The 16,478-nt window shown below is 39.4% G+C and overlaps 1 protein-coding gene across 1 annotated transcript; it reads right to left on the reverse strand.

Moving 5' to 3' along the window:
- Positions 1-1,495: 1,495 nt before the first annotated feature.
- On the reverse strand, positions 1,496-5,352 carry LOC138902053 (uncharacterized). Its single transcript, XM_070189865.1, has 5 exons — positions 5,156-5,352; positions 4,950-5,062; positions 4,056-4,860; positions 2,834-3,091; positions 1,496-2,759 (listed from the first exon to the last, which is right to left on the reverse strand). Exons 1-5 carry the CDS (start codon positions 5,350-5,352, stop codon positions 1,496-1,498), a joined length of 2,637 nt encoding a protein of 878 aa, XP_070045966.1.
- Between the last annotated feature and the right edge of the window lie 11,126 nt (positions 5,353-16,478).

The following is a 16,478-nucleotide window of genomic DNA, read 5'->3' on the forward strand; positions in this document are numbered from 1 at the left end:
AGGACTTGAAAAGGATTTGGGTAAAAAGGATTTGGATTGAATTACAACTTTGGAACCTTTAGACAAAACCATCGCCAAACCATTATAAAATCTGCCCCAGTTTCACTTTTGAGGGAATTTGGGTTTTTGTTTTGGTGTGACTGAACCCTAGAGAGAGTCTGCCTACGTATTCTTTCGGAATCAAGTCGAACGTAGTTCAAGGAACTTTGTTTTTTTTTTTAAAATCTTTTTCTTTTTTCTCCTTTTCCGTAGTAACTTCCAGGTTCCAAAGAGGGTGATCAAAGAAACAAAAAAAGGGTCAAACATAATACCTCTTGACCGCATCTGCATTGACAGCTGTTTCGGGGTCATTTCTTTCAATGTCTCCCAAGTACAACGCTCCTTTCGGCAACAGTTTTCTTATAATGTATGGACCTTTCCAATTTGGAGCAAATTTTCCTTTTGCTTCCTCATGATGCGGGAGAATACGTCTCAGAATGAGTTGCCCCACTTCAAATTTCCTGGGTCGCACTTTCTTATTGTAGGCACGGGCCATTCTTTGTTGGTACAACTGCCCGTGGTAAACTGCGGCCATTCGTTTTTCATCAATCATAGTTAATTTTTCCAATCGGGCCTTGATCCATTCATCATCATCGATCTCGGCTTCAACAATGATTCGAAGAGAGGGAATTTCAACTTCTGCAGGTATTACGGCTTCAGTGCCATAAACCAATAAGTAAGGCATAGCCCCAACTAATGTGCGCACGGTTGTGCGATCTCCCAATAATGCGAAAGGCATGTTTTCATGCCACTGTCTAGAACTTTGAATCATTTTCTTGAGGATATTCTTGATATTCTTGTTTGCAGCTTCAACAACGCCATTAGCTTTAGGCCGATAAGGGGTAGAATTACGATGCGTAATCTTAAATTGTTCGCATACCTCCCTCATCAAGTGGCTGTTCAGATTTGCAGCATTGTTTGTAATGATAGTTTTAGGAATACTAAAACGACAAATAATGTTGGAATGCACGAAGTCCACCACCGCTTTCTTGGTGACGGCTTTGAAAGTGACTGCTTTAACCCACTTTGTGAAATAATCAATGGCAACCAAGATGAATCTGTGCCCATTTGAAGCTTTCGGCTCGATTGGCCCAATGACATCTATACCCCAGGAAACGAACGACCAAGGTTCGGACATAGGATGTAACTCTGTAGGCGGTGCATGAATCCGGTCACCGTGTATCTGACACTGATGACACTTTCGGACAAAACTGAAGCAATCTTTTTCCATGGTCATCCAGTAATAACCTGCCCGAAGGATTTTCTTTGCAAGGACATATCCGTTCATGTGAGGTCTGCATACCCCCGAATGCACTTCGTTCATGATCTTTTCAGCTTCTAAGGCATCTACACACCTCAAGAGATTCAGATCTGGAGTTCTTTTGTACAAGATTTCTCCGCTCAAGAAGAAACCGCTGGCAAGCTTTCTAATGGTTCTCTTTTGGTCTCCACTAGCCTACTCGGGATATTTCTTTATTTTCATAAACCTTTTGATATCATGATACCATGGCTTAACATCTAGTTCTATTTCAATTGTATTACAATAACCATGCCTCTTTCGAATTTGGATTTCCAGCGGGTCAATATGGACATTGCCCGGATACGGCAGCATTAAGGCCAAAGTAGCTAATGCATCAGCTAACTCGTTGTGGAATCGAGGAATATACCTGAACTCGACGGACTTGAATCGTTTTCTAAGATCTTCCACATGTTGCCTATATGGGATAAGCTTGATATCTCGAGTTTCCCATTCACCTTGGGCTTGCCGAATGATCAAATCTGAATCTCCCATGATTAACAATTCTTCCACATCCAGATCAACTGCCATATTCATGCCCATAATGCAGGCTTCATACTCAGCAGTGTTGTTGGTACAGAAGAACCAAAGCCGGGCTGTGGCCGGATAGTGCTGACCGATGGGCGAAACCAAAATTATCCCAATCCCGACACCTTTTGCATTTACAGCTCCACCAAAGAACATTTTCCAAGCATTGGTATCTTCTGGAATTACTTCAATTGAATTTACTTTCTCATCCGGAAAGTAAGTACTTAGGGGTTGGTATTCATCATCTACCGGGTTCTCAGCTAGACCATCCGCCAAGGCTTGAGCTTTCATCGTTGTACGGGTGACATAGACAATATCGAACTCAGTGAGCAGGATTTGCCATTTTGCTAACCTTCCCATGGGCATTGGTTTCTGGACTATGTACTTCAGAGGATCCATTCTAGTTATGAGATATGTGGTGTAGGCCAAAAGATAATGTCTGAGCTTCTGGGCGACCCAAGTTAGGGCACAACAAGTTCTTTCCAACAAAGTATACTTGGCTTCATAAATGGTAAACTTCTTGCTCAAGTAGTATATGGCCTTCTCTCTCTTCCCGGTCACATCATGTTTCCCCAGGACACAGCCAAAGGAATTTTCCAAGACTGTCAGATACAAGAACAAAGGTCTTCCTGGCTCGGGTGGAACCAATACTGGCGAATTTGACAGATATTCTTTGATCTTATCAAAAGCCTCTTGACATTCATTTGTCCATTTGATCGCTGCATCTTTCTTCAGCAACTTAAATATGGGCTCACACGTGGTAGTAAGCTGAGCAATGAACCTTCTGAGGTAATTCAATCTCCCTAGCAAACTCATGACCTCTTTCTTGGTTCTCGGAGGTGGCAAATCCCGAATAGACTTTATCTTTGTCGGATCTAACTCAATACCCCTCCGGCTGACTATAAACCCAGAAGTTTCCTAGATGGAACTCCGAATGTACATTTGGCTGGATTCAATTTCAAATCATACCTGCGCAGATGCTCAAAGAACTTTCTCAGATCTCGCACATGGCCTTCTTGTGTTCTGGATTTAATGATCACATAATCTACATACACCTTTATTTCCCGGTGCATCATGTCATGGAAGATGGCAGTCATGGCTCTCATGTAAGTTGCCCCGGCATTTTTCAAAGCGAATGGCATGACTCTGTAATAATAAGTGCCCCACGGCATGGTGAAAGCCGTCTTTTCTGCGTCCTCCTCACCCAGCATGACAATCCATGAAAGACTGTATCTCATGTTTGGCACAGTTGTCAACAATAATATGAATGTTTGGCAGTGGAAAGTTGTCCTTGGGACTTGCTTTGTTCAAATCCTGATAATCAACACACACTCGGGTTTTACCATCTTTCTTCGGCACTGGGACCACATTAGCCAACCACGAGGTGTATCGGACCACCCGAATCACACCAGCTTTTAATTGTTTGGTGACTTCTTCTTGATCTTATAACTGATTTCCATTTTGAACTTTCTTTGCTTTTGTTGTATGGGTGGGTAACCGGGATAAGTTGGCAATTTATGTACTACCAAATCAATCCTCAAACCTGGCATATCATCATAGGACCATGCAAACACATCCTTGAATTCAAACAAAAGTTGAATCAATGCATCCCTAGTTCTTTCATCGGCGTGAATGCTTATCATGGTTTCTTGGACCTCTTATGGACTGCCCAAATTAACTGGCTCGGTTTTATTTAAGTTTGGCTTAGGCTTATTCTCAAATTGTTCCAATTCTCGATTTATTTCCCTAAAAGCCTCATCTTTATCATATTCTGGATCTTGATTCATTATTTCACAGTTAGACAATATTTTAGGATCTGGGCATGAAGTCTGCAAGTATGTCATGTTATTTAAGTCTGCATTATTAGAACTGAAAAGGAAAAGATAAGAAAAATAGCAAAATTAGAATAAAGAAAAAGGAAACATCCATTGATGATGAAATATTGATTTTATTTCATTAAATTGAAGATAAGAGGGTTTACATCGAAATCAAAAGACAATAAAATAAAAACATTCAAGTTACACCCTGAAATAACTCGTAATGTAGAAACGATGGCAAGACTGGACTACCGGGATTCCCGCTTGATAGGGAATGGGGTAGCTTTCCAATTTTGAAGCTTGGCATTTGGCCCCATGTATAACACCTCAGCAGTGCTCGTTCCTTCCCCCGGCTGGACCATTGGGACTCATACATCATTCGTTTCATGGCTTCACAAATATCCTCAATCTCTTCAGCCGTGAAGGATTCTTCTTCTTCTTCTTCTACATATTTGGGATCAATAAATGACTTGGCGAGATGCGGAACGGGCTGAGGAAGGACCCACCCATTTTTCTTGCGCTCATCAGCCCATTTTCTATCGGCCTCTGTAGCTCGGAAACCTACGCCGAAGAACTTCTCATTGGCGATTGATGTAACGGGCTCTATGATGCCTTGTAGATATACCCCAAGCCCCTTTCCGGGCTTATACCCATGTTTAATCATTTCAGTGGCGACCATGACCGAGGCATTAGATAAGCAAGGTTGAGGGAATGGGGCCACTTCTTTGTATTGATCAACGATCACAATTTCGAAGGCTTGGTAGACAATGTGCTCACTTCCTTCTCTAGCTTCGAGACATGGGACTGAAGGGTCCCTGTAAATGGACTGTTCATCCTCCTCGTGGATAACAATTTCTTGGTTTTCATGTTCAAATTTGACCATTTGATGAAGAGTGAAGGGCACAGCTCCTGCAACGTGAATCCATGGTCTTCCTAGGAGAAAATTATATGAAGTATCCATGTCTAGAACCTGGAAAGTTACTTCGAAATCCATAGGGCCAATGTTCAAAATCAAATCAATTTCCCCTATTGTGTCTCGTTTGACACCATCAAAAGCGCGCACACATACATTGTTTGGTCGGATTCTTTCTGTTCTAATTTTCATCCTCTGGAGCATTAAGAGAGGGCAAATGTCGACCCTAGACCCACCATCTAGCATGACTCTCTTCATATAATAACCTTCACATTTGACCATTTGACAGTAAAGTGAAGGGCTTTGTTGTGGGCGGCTCCCTCTTGGGGAAAATCATTGCGGCTGAAGGAAATACTATTAACTTCAAAGAATTGTTCAGCCATTCTTTCCAGTTGTTCAACTGAAGTTTCAACCGGGACATATGCCTCGTTCAATGTTTTCAGGAGTACCTTCTGATGTTCATTTGAGCTAATAAAAAAAGATAAAAGTGAAACCTGGGAAGGAGTCTTCCTGAGCTGGTCAATTATTGCATATTCCAAAGTTTTCATTTTTCAGAAAAACTCTTCTGCTTCCTCAGAACTCACAGGCTTCTTAGGCAGAAACCGTTTATCCTTGCTCAGTTTTAACATCTTTTGCTCTTCTGGGTTGTGGTACTTCCTAGGTTGGTTCATTTCGTTCACCTCTCCAATAATCTCTTTCCCCTTGTAAGTAACCACTGTTTTGCTATAATTCCAGGGGACTGCAGTGGGGTCTCTCATAGGGCTGTGTGGTGCGCGGCTAATAAGCACGGGCTCATTCAGCCTTGGTGAAATTACCGGCCCCCGCGCCACATAATTTCCTTTTGGCACATACAACTTTGGCACATTTAGCGTGACTTTGCTCTGCTCAAATCTTTTGGGAGTGTTCAATATGAGTTATTCTTTACTTGGGGCTCTAGGAATATAGAGAATTGCATCCTTAGCAGGTGCTGCCCCAGTATTTGTTTCTGCAACTTGAGGAGTTAGAGAGATTTTCTTCTCATTTTTGGCTTGTTTCACCGCCGCTTTAGGTCTTGCCTCTGAATCGACAATGGCCATGATAGCTTTCAAAGCTGGATAAAACTCTTTATCATCAAAAATCATTCCAATGACCGGCCCGTTGTTGTGAGTCGGTAATGGATTGTTAGTCACATTGGGGACTTCCTCGTCCCTCAGCACCACTCGTTTTTGTTCTATCAAATTCTCAACGGCTCTCTTGAGAGTCCAACAATCCTCCGTATCACGACCCTCTGCCCCCGAATGATAGGCACACCTAGTACTGGGACGGTATGATGGAGATTTCGGATTTTGCCGGTTTGGAGGCACAAGTTGCAATAGACCCATCTGGACTAATTTTGGAAATAGGCTAGAGTAGGACTCACCAATAGGGGTGAAGTCGTTTCTCCTAGGATGCTCACGAGGGCGTGTATTATGTTGGTAATTGTTTTGTGGGGGACAGGGGTTATATGGAGCTTGGTAAGGATGGTTATTTCTGGGAGTTGGAGCTCGGTTTTGGTTGTAGTGTTGTTGTGGCCGTGTATAAGGTGGGACATTCACCACCACATAGGGAGGCGGTGCCATGGCATATGCTGCATCTTGATGCGGGTAGTAGTGTTGTGGGGTTCTGGAAGGCAGGTAAGAATGATCGCGGGATCGATGGGGGCCTCTCAAACCTGAAGTCATCATGGCTCCTTCTTCCCTCTTCTTCCGATTTGCTAAACCTCCCGAGCCGTTCTGGATGGCTTGGGAGGTGGTTCTCAAAGCAGATTGACTTATGATTCGACCAGTTTTCAAGCCATTTTCTACCATTTCTCCGATTTTTATGGCCTCTGCAAAAGGTTTTCCCATTGCAGACATCATGTTCTGAAAGTAATAGGCCTCTTGGGCCTGCAAGAAAACATTAACCATTTCTGCCTCATCCATAGGCGGTTTCACTCTGGATGCTTGCTCATGCCACTTGATAGCATATTCACAGAAGCTTTACGCGATTTTCTTCTTGAAATTGGTCAGAGAATTCCTATCTGGAGCTATATCAATATTGTATTGAAATTGCCTGACAAAATCTCGGGCCAAGTCATCCCATATATGCCAATGGGAGATGTCCTGATCTATGTACCATTCTGACGTAATTCCCGTCAAGCTCTCCCCGAAATAGGCCATCAAAAGTTCTTCTTTTCCACCTGCCCCTCTCAGCTGATTGCAATATCTTTTCAAATGAGCGATTGGGTCTCCGTGCCCATCGTACTTTTCGAATTTTGGCGTTTTAAAATTGGCGGGCAAATGAACATGAGGAAACATACACAGATCGGAGTAGGAGACACTCTTTTGGCCACTCAGGCCTTGCATGTTCTTCAGACCTTTTTCGAGGCTTTTTATCTTTCGAACCATCTCTTCTTGCTCGGGGTTTTCTCATAGCTCTTTCCTATTCCATAGGAGACTCAAATTGCGGGTGTTGAGGGTAAGAGTTTGGGGTAACATGAGCGTTGTCTAGCTGAAATTGCGGGACTTGAAAAGTGAAAGCTGAAGGCTCGAAGCATAGCCTGGGAACTGTTGGTTGTGCCGTAGTAGAGACTGGTGGTGCGGTGAATAATGTAGAAGGTACCCCTGAAAATGGTGCCTGAGGGCAAACCTCAGAAGGCATACCGATGAAATTGGCCGATATAGTGGGGTACCCAAAAGGGATGAATGGGTTTGTTATGTGGATGGGGACATTAGACATTCCACTCGTCCTGGGAAGCAGATCAGGAAATCTGGGGATTATACTAGGCGGTTCTTTGCCGTTAGACCAAGCGTCCCACATTTCTAACATGCGGATGCGCAGCCTCCTATTTTCCTCAGTGGCTGCGGACTCTGACTGTGGAATAGCCGATACAGGACTATCCTCAGGCTCAATAATTGGTAGATGACTTTCAGAGGCCATAGGAACACTACCTTTCGATCTCGTGAAGTAAGGATGGGAAGCCAGATTACCACAAAATCAACCACCTAAACAGGACCTTTGTATTTGCTCACACAACAACATGGTTAGTTTGAGATATTTAACAGATAAGGAATCGCATATTGGGGATGCAATGCACTTAAATAATTAAATATTTATAAATGTCTTTGCAACGACTGTATGTTTTATCCCAGCTTTACTATCTCTTTTCTCAAATTTCGAATCCTTATTTCTTTTTCCTTCCCTTATTGCTGTTTTTGCTCTTTTATTTTTCACTTTTTTTTCTTTCTTGTTCACTCAATTTTCCTTCTTTTTCTCTCTTTTTCTTTATTTTTCACTCAGATTGTCTATAGCTACGAGCGAATCCGATGGGGATTGCCTACGTATCATGACGCCGCATGAATCAGATCATTACGTAGTTCAGGAAATAATTGCAGAATAAAAGAAAAGAAAATTTTGGTTTTTGGTTTTTTTCAATATTTCATTAAATAAAATCTTTTTGGGTTTTTCTATTACAAAGATTTTGGAAATACTGATGATTAAACATACATACTCAAAACAAAAAAAAACAGACTCGAAAAGGTAAAATACAGACTCAAAGCCAAAAATAATATTAAAAAAATCAGAAATATATAAGAGCCTCTGATACTACTCCGGGGCCCCGTGGTACATCAATCGGTCTCGACGTGGGCCTGCGTGCAATCTCTTCTTGAAGGTACTCTAAATTATCCATCACATGACGGACAAAAGTCATCATAGAAGTAAAGAACATGGACCTGGTCATATCTTCGCATTCATGGCATTTCATTGCGACGTAATCTGCGATTTCTTTAATCCTCATTCTAATGACGCCCTTTTCTTGGAGCAAGCGTCCAATTTGCTGAGACCGGGCCTCCAACACTTGTGTGGCCGTATGATTTTGGTCTTGCAATTGTGTATGACTTCTTCCAATCGGGAAATCAATGTATAGCAATGCTCTCTTTCAGCTTTGAAATCCTTTGTTTGTTGGACCATTTTATTTTCGAGATTAGTCAGCTTTTCCATTAAGATCGCGACCCCTCTATACTTTTGCTTTAAATGCTGAACACACCTTGCCCGTTCTTCTGCATTATGCGCCAATTTTGCCCTCGGCCTTTGTCAAATCAAACCCATAATCATGAACTTTCCGCCTCAGATTGCCTATGAGTCTTTCATTTTTTTCGCTTTTTACCAGGTTTTCAACAACTATTTTCATTTTCTGAATCTGATCTCGGAGGGCTTCATTTTCTCGGGCCAACCTTTTCTTTTCTCCTTCATCCTCGGCAGCCTGCAAACTACTGTTAAATTTGAGGTTTTTGATTTGATCCTCTAGTTTGCTTATGGTGGTCCGATATTCCTTTTCTTTAGCTAACCAAACCCACTGTTCTCGCGCTCCATCGGTGAATTGTTGGACATGGGGTCTTTTGGCGGGCTGTTCTGTCTCTTGATCGACTCGAACTCTCTTACCATACCAGGATGTGTAGTTAGATTCTACTTCACCCAAGGAACAATCTCGTGCTTGAGTCTGTGGCTCCAGAAACCTACATTGGTGCCAAATTTGGCGAACCTTTTCTTCTGGGAATGTGGCTTTTGGGCATAGTTCAATAACCTGTGGACTCAAATCTTCATCATAAGGGACTGTTTGGTATCTTCCCAATTGGCGTAGGACTCGATGCGGAGCATATGGATGAATACTCCGAAGTCCCATCAATAAAAGAAAGCACACTCTTGCAGACATGTAAATAACCTCATTGACCGTAAGCCAACTGAAAGTCCACTCAATTCGATTTGCGGTCAGAAAACCCAAATACGCGAACCAAGCCTCAGTACCTTTCGGTAACTCATGACCATTTACCCGGTTTCCGTATTCTTCAATGCAATCGAGTCCGGTCAGACCGTAGTTCATGTATCTCGAACGATGGCAAAGATGTTCCACCAGCCACATTTGCAAAAGTAAGTTGCAACCCTCAAAGAACTTTGTCCCAGCTCGACAGGCGGTTAAAGCTCGATAGATTTATGCGAGAATCATCGGTATAAGAGTGCTGTTGGCCTTTTTGACCATAAAGTCGGCCATTCCTGCAAGTCCTAGCTCTATATATCTGTCACTCCTTAGGCATATCAGAGTGCCTAAAAAGGCAACTACGAAGGCTAAACCTCTGCGTGCTTCCCATTTGTTTTTATTTCCCTGATGACTCAAACCATTGTCCGGAGCCTCAAATCCTCGGGGATCCCCATACCGTCTGTATAAGAAGTGGAATGTGCAAAATTCTTTGGCCAAATTTCCATCTTTAACCTGCCGGCTAATGCTTAGAAGGTCCAAAACTTATGAGGAGTTATAGGTCTTGGTGCTACTGGATATCGGTGCCTGAGATTCCCATCAAGACCAACATAACCTGCCATCTCTTCTAGCAAAGGGGTCAACTCAAAATCAGAGAAGTGGAAAACATTGTGCGTCGGGTCCCAAAACGGTATCAAAGCTTCAATTATATCAACCCTTGGTTTAATTTTCAGAAGCCCGGTGAGCCCACCTAAAGCCTTTGTCACGTAAAGCTTGCTGACCTCCCCCAGGTCATTCCACCATATGTGGAGTCCCAGTGGAATCTCATCTACGACCAGAAAAGGTACATTCTCAACGGTGCTCCTTCTGCACACAAATTGAGGACAAAAATCAAAACCGACACATTTTTCAAAAACACAAAGTGGTTAATTTTAAAAATCCAAATCAGTAAATTTCGTAACAATTTTTTTTTTTTTGCAAATACGGCCCTTTCAGCACTTGAGGAAAGTTTTTAGGGTTGTTTCTGCCAATTGAGGTTGGTTATAGGAAAAAAAACTGACTTGGGTTTACATTGTGGCTATTCTTGTGAAAACAGCCTTCCAACGCTCTAGGAGAATGTTTTAAGGCTATTTTGACAAGAACAACCCCGGGTGATGATCATGTTTCAAAAGGTTCTTATTTTGGTTAGTTTTGAAAAAATGTGGTCGGACCTGATAGGGGTTGCCTACGTATCTCACATCCGGTGAGAATCAGACCCGCGTAGTTCGGTAGGTTTTGGAGCAATAGGAAAACACGACTTATTTTGAAAATAACTTTTTTTTTCCAGAGTTTCAGTATTTTTCAAATACCTGGATTTTCAAAATCGGGTAAAATTGTTTTTTTTCTCCTACCTCACTCTTTGTTTTTTCTTGGTTCCCTTTCTCTATTCTAGAAGCCGGTCAACATGCAAGCTGAAACAAACATATGCACAAGTAGCACGTAAAATGCATCAAGATGGTTCAATATATTGGGTACACCTGTCCTAGACGGACCCAACCCCTATGTTGAGTCCCCAAAGTCAAATGCACGTGATGCAAATAAACGTTCCTACTAGGGATCCGGCATGAGGCTATGTTATTCTAGGTTTAGATCCTAGGTGTGTTGTTCTAGACCTGGCTTACCCGAGCAGACAACTCGAGCCGATGGGGGGCAGCGTACCGGGAATACAGAAGCTTCACCGGCTTTGCAACTTGTCCGAACCTCGTTCTAAAATTAGAGTATGACTCTAACAGAAAAGAAGCCACGCGAAGCGCACACTTCCCAAAAGATTTAGAAGACTCAGAGAGAATAGGGTTTCGTAACAGTTTATATATAGTTCAAGCAATATCAAAGCGGTAAATAGCGGCATTTAGCACATTAGGCTCAAACACGTAAAAATCAGACAATAAATAAAAGCCAAGTATAACAGCTATTCTAAGCTCGAATTCTGAACCCTGAACCAGAGATTCTGGGTTCTTATTCCCCAGCAGAGTCGCCAGAGTTGTCACACCTCCTTTTTCCCGAGGGGATAGGGGATAGGGAGTTTTTTCAATTTAAGTGACATTATTCGAAATGGGATTATTTATTTATTCAGAGTCTCCACTTGGAATAATTTATGGTGTCCCAAGTCACCGATTTATTTTAGAATCCCAAATCGAGGAAATTTGACTCTTCTTTTTGGTCCACGAACACAGAAGACCGGGTAAGGAATTCTATTAATCTGGGAGAAGGTGTGAGACACTCCCGAATTCTGTGGTTTTAGCACGGTCGCTTAACAATTAATATTTGGTGTAATTATCTTATTTATTACATGTTTTAAACCTATTGTGCATTTTTGTCTTTTAACGCTTTTTAATATTTATGAAATTTATTTGAACAAGTCGCGATATCTCACACTTGTCGTTTTGGTACACATTGCAAACCGCACCACATGAAACGCACCCGCGATTTACAACATGTTTATTTTTATTATTATTTAAAGTTATAGTCAAGTCGCGTGAAACGCGCACTTGAATTGGGGTTTACATATCATGACTATGCCACAGGAACCGTACCCACACTCACGATGATTTATTATTAATCACGCCTAAATCAAGCTACGGTGTTCGAATATTATTCAATTACTAATTTTGACATTATTGTAAGGTCATGAGGTATGTATATTGTTATGGAGGAAATGAAGTAAATTAATTATGGAAAAAGTTGGCTAGCTTATAAATGTTTATTTGTTTTTGGTCATGTGCAACAATTAGCCCATAAATACGCTAGGGAAGTCCAATTAAAGTCTTACACCAATCATGGCCCAACCTAATCTCTTATAATTATTTTACTGCTAACCAATATTTAAAATTAGACTAAATTTATGGCAGAAAAAGATAGATACAGGCAGGACCAATTTAGTCACTAAGATAGGAGATCAAAATGAAACTAAAGCATGCTAAAATGGAAAGCCATTACTTCATTGAATAAACAAGAAAAGTAACGAATTAATACATATTCATCAATAAAATTAACCATATGAACTACTAAAAAGGACAATGAATTAATCTTAACAAATATTCAACATGAGAACAAATTAATCTTAGCACACTCAGATGCGAACTCGATCATATCATACTCAAAGTTAAATTAAAACAGAGTGACCCAAAACATTAATGAAAAAAAAATAAAATAGAAAGAGAAGTGAACCTTTGTATTGATGATTGTGGATTTAAATTACAACCACTCAATGATCGGATAACTCTCAACTAGACCGACCACGGAAAACTCGAGCGGCAAATCTCAACTTGCAACCTCAATCGACCTTGCAAATCTGACGATTTAGTGGCTATTTTTGGAGCTTTTTTTTGGGGGGGTGGGGGGGGAGGGTTAATGATGGCTCAAAAGTGGTCAAGGGCTGGTGGTTTTGGAGTGGTGAAGCTGCTAATTTTTCAAAAGAAAGCCGAAGAAAGAATGATACGAGTAGAAATTTCCTTATCCTAGAAGAAGAAAAATAAATTTTTCTCAATTCCTTCCTCCCTATTTTTTCCCTTCTCTCTCTCTCTCTCTCTCTCTCTCTCTCTCTCTCTCTCTCTCTTTTTCATCATATTTCTCTTCTATTTATAGAAAAAAATTTTCGGAATTTTCAGATTTTTATTTTTTATTTTTTATTTATTTATTTACTTTTAATTAAAAAGAATTTCCACTTCCTATTTTTCTTTTTTTAAAAAAAAAAAAAATTCCATTTTCCTTTACTTTTATTTTATAATTTCTCACTTTTTTTTTTTACTTTTAATATATTTAAAATCCCACTTTTTACTTTTATTTTTTTATTTCCCACTTATTTTACTTTTCTTTTTTTATTTCCCACTTACTTTTACTTTTTTTTAAAAAAAAATCAGATACCCTTACTTTTATTTTTTAATTCCAACTTTATTTTACTTTTCATTTTTTAAATTTCCACATTCTTTTACTTTTAGTTTTTTTAATTTTATACTTTCTTTTAATTTTTTTATTAAACAATTTTTACCTACTTTTACTTTTACTTTTTAATTTTATATTTCTACTTTTCCTATTTTTTTAAATTCCCATCCGAAATTTGTTTTTTTAAAAAAATAATAATTAATTTTTATTTATTTTCGGTTTTTAATTCATTTTATTTAAAAATAAAGATAAAAATAATAATAAAAATAATACTAATAGTAATAATTGACCTTTTAAATTATTAATAATTTGTCTATATATATAAGTGTAACAAAGCTAAAAAATATATATTAAATTCTAAAAATATTTACATAGTAGAAGGTGATAAAAATTCAAATATAGCCAAAAATTAGGTGCTCACAGTGCCTAACAAGTTGGAGAAGATATTGTAGATTTTGAACTCTTAATATTGTAGAGATGGAGTACAACTAGCCTAAGAAAACGGTTGAAGAGTTAGCAGCTGGACATTATCAGTGGTCTGCGATGTGTTTTAAATACGGTAGAAATCATCTATGATTGACTGTCAAGCAGGTATGTATTCTTCCTATCGTTTGTATTTTGAGCGGTCTCACTCCGTTTCTAGTTCGTACAGGTATGGGGATTCATATGGGTACCATTCTGACTCTGGTTGGGATGAATACCCTTATTATGGCTGGAATGAAAGCAAAGTGAGACAACCACCTAAATAGGAGAATGGTAGTTTAGAAGCGCTTATTCATATGTTCATGAATAGTGTTGAAGAAAGGTTTATGAAAAATTATGAAGCTATTAAGAACCTAACAACGCGAATGAGTCAAGTAGTAAGTATACTTTCAGAAAACTTATTGCGTTGTGATGGTAAATATATGGAGGAGATACCTTGTGAGAGCGAGCCTACTCAAGAGGAAGAGCATCCACAAAGAGAGCTTTCCACTGTTCAAGAGGACTCTGATTCAACTGAGATGATTGAAAATAAGGTTGTGGTTGAGTGTGAAGCAACGGAAGAAGAGTTCAAACCCCCACCCACCTTTCCACATTTGCAACCTTTAGTAGAAGAGAATGATAAACAAATGGTCTTGGACATACCACAGGAATATTCACTTGACCTTTCTTCTTTGTTTTCTTATTCTAACCTTGATCATGTGGATTTTATTTTTGGGGATTTACAGGAATATGTATGGATTGATAATGTGAAAGAATGCAGAAACAAGTTAATGATCATCATGAACGAGCAATTCACTGCTCAAGATGAGGATAAGAAAGAAAGAAAAGAGCGGGTCTTGCAGGTATCCTCAGAAGAATTGGGCTTATTGAGCTCCACAAAAAGTCCCAAGGAGTGAAAACGAGGAATGAATTCAGAATTAGGGTTGGAGTTCATAAGTTCTCGGAAAAGAAGAAAATTCAGGGAAGTTTTCTTTACCTTATACTTTTTAATTGTGTGTCATGGGAACATGCCACCATTTAAAGTGTGGGCTGAGGGATATTCGTATGTATGTATATGAGTTTTCTTTTTGGTAGTTGTAGTTTTATTTTGGTTAGTTGTAGTAGTTAGAGATAGAAAATAATTGATTTTGTTTAAAGTGTTGACTTTTCCCGACGATGGATATTAGTCGACAGGTTTCTTGAGGGATTAAAGTCGAAAGAAAAAGACAAAAAAAATTTCTTTTGTAGGTCGTGTATTAATTCCCCTTTGGTTTTTCTTCGTGCCGTTGTTCTTTTTCAAGGGTTTTCTTTGAACCGAGTGTAGTTAGTTTTTATTTTGTAGAGTAGTAGAAAACCTTGTGCTATAATTTGAATTGAAGGCAATATCTCTTGACTCTATTATGCCTTGAGAATAGTGAGTGCTTTAGTTGTGACGCTTAGGCTCAGTTTTTGACTCTTGTATAAGTACCTTAAATTGTATGATCTTATCTCTGCTTAACTGCTTTGACTAGAGTGCCTTGACAGTCCAATCCAGATTGAGTTATGTGCCATGTGTGTGTGTGCGGTTTGTGTTATTCTGTGCATTGCATTTGATGTCTAGAACTTGCCCTGTGTGTTTGCAAAGCAAAATAGTAGTTTTATTCAGTCTTGGAAGTGATATAGGTATTTTTTTGTTGAGCCAAATATATATTTACCCACCTAATTGTTATGTATCTTAGTTAACCTCCTTTTGAGGCCGCAATCTTATTCTTTGGGCTACTACATTTCAATCCCTACCCAATTATTTGAATTAACCATCTATTGAAACCTTTTACCTCTCGTGAGCATTTGAATATTTTATGAACTTTATAAAAGTTAAAGTGGGGGTGTTGGTTTGGCTTTTGAGTGAAACTAATAAAATAGGAGAAAGGTGCAATGTTTTGGGAAAAAAAAAAGTAAGATCTACTTGAATTGAAAAAGAAAAAAAGAAGAAGAAATAATTGTATGATTGTGGAAAATATCCTTGATAGCGGTAAGTCTTAATGTATTTGTGCTTAAAGAAATGGGAGTTTAAGTATAAATATGTGAAGGTGGAGTTATGGTTTGACATAAGTGTGGGATTTTGAATTGTAAAAGTGTTTGTATTAAAAGTGCTTAGGGAGGTATAGTCACTCTTATATCTAAATGTATCCTACCCGTCCCACAGCCTACATTGCAACTAGTTAAAGTCCTACTTGATTATTGACTGAATGAGCTTAATTAGTAGAGTAGTACACTACGGGCAAGCCCATGGTTCATCTATTGTGGCATATGAATGTTGTTTCTAAGAGAGTGAATTCTTTCTATCTTGAGTTCCTAATTGTTCTTAAATTTTATTGTGTGTTGAACTACTCTCCATTGTTGTGTGAGGGCACTTGATTCATAAAGAAAAGGTAATGTCGTCGACCTCTGTGTTAGAGTAAGTGAGCGGGTTATAAATAATGTGTGGTGCTTTTGAGTCAAATCTTGAGGTTAAGATGTTACGATATTGTACTTAGTTTGTTTTAAAGAGTCTTTGTGTGATGGGTCATGAGAGTTGTTGAAAAATGTCATATTATGTGAAGTATAGTTTGATTGCTCGAGGACGAGCAATAGTTTAAGTGTGGGGCGTTGATGGTAGGCTATAATTGCATATTTTGGTCACTAGTTGCACTCTAATTCACTGCACTTTACTAGTGTTTGAGCTTTAAATGGTATTGTTTTGCACTAAGTGTGTGTTTTGTGCCTTGTAGG

The sequence above is a fragment of the Nicotiana tomentosiformis genome, chromosome 11, assembly GCF_000390325.3.
Source record: "Nicotiana tomentosiformis chromosome 11, ASM39032v3, whole genome shotgun sequence".
In the NCBI taxonomy this organism is placed as follows: Eukaryota; Viridiplantae; Streptophyta; class Magnoliopsida; order Solanales; family Solanaceae; genus Nicotiana; species Nicotiana tomentosiformis.

Coding starts and splice junctions, on each gene's coding strand:
- LOC138902053 (XM_070189865.1), bottom strand. CDS start 5,352: ATGAGAGACCCCACTGCAGTCCCCTGGAATTATAGCAAAACAGTGGTT. Junction 5,063..5,155: donor AGTTCTGAGGAAGCAGAAGA/GTTTTTCTGAAA, acceptor TTTTTTTATTAG/CTCAAATGAACATCAGAAGG. Junction 4,861..4,949: donor ACAATTCTTTGAAGTTAATA/GTATTTCCTTCA, acceptor TCAAATGTGAAG/GTTATTATATGAAGAGAGTC.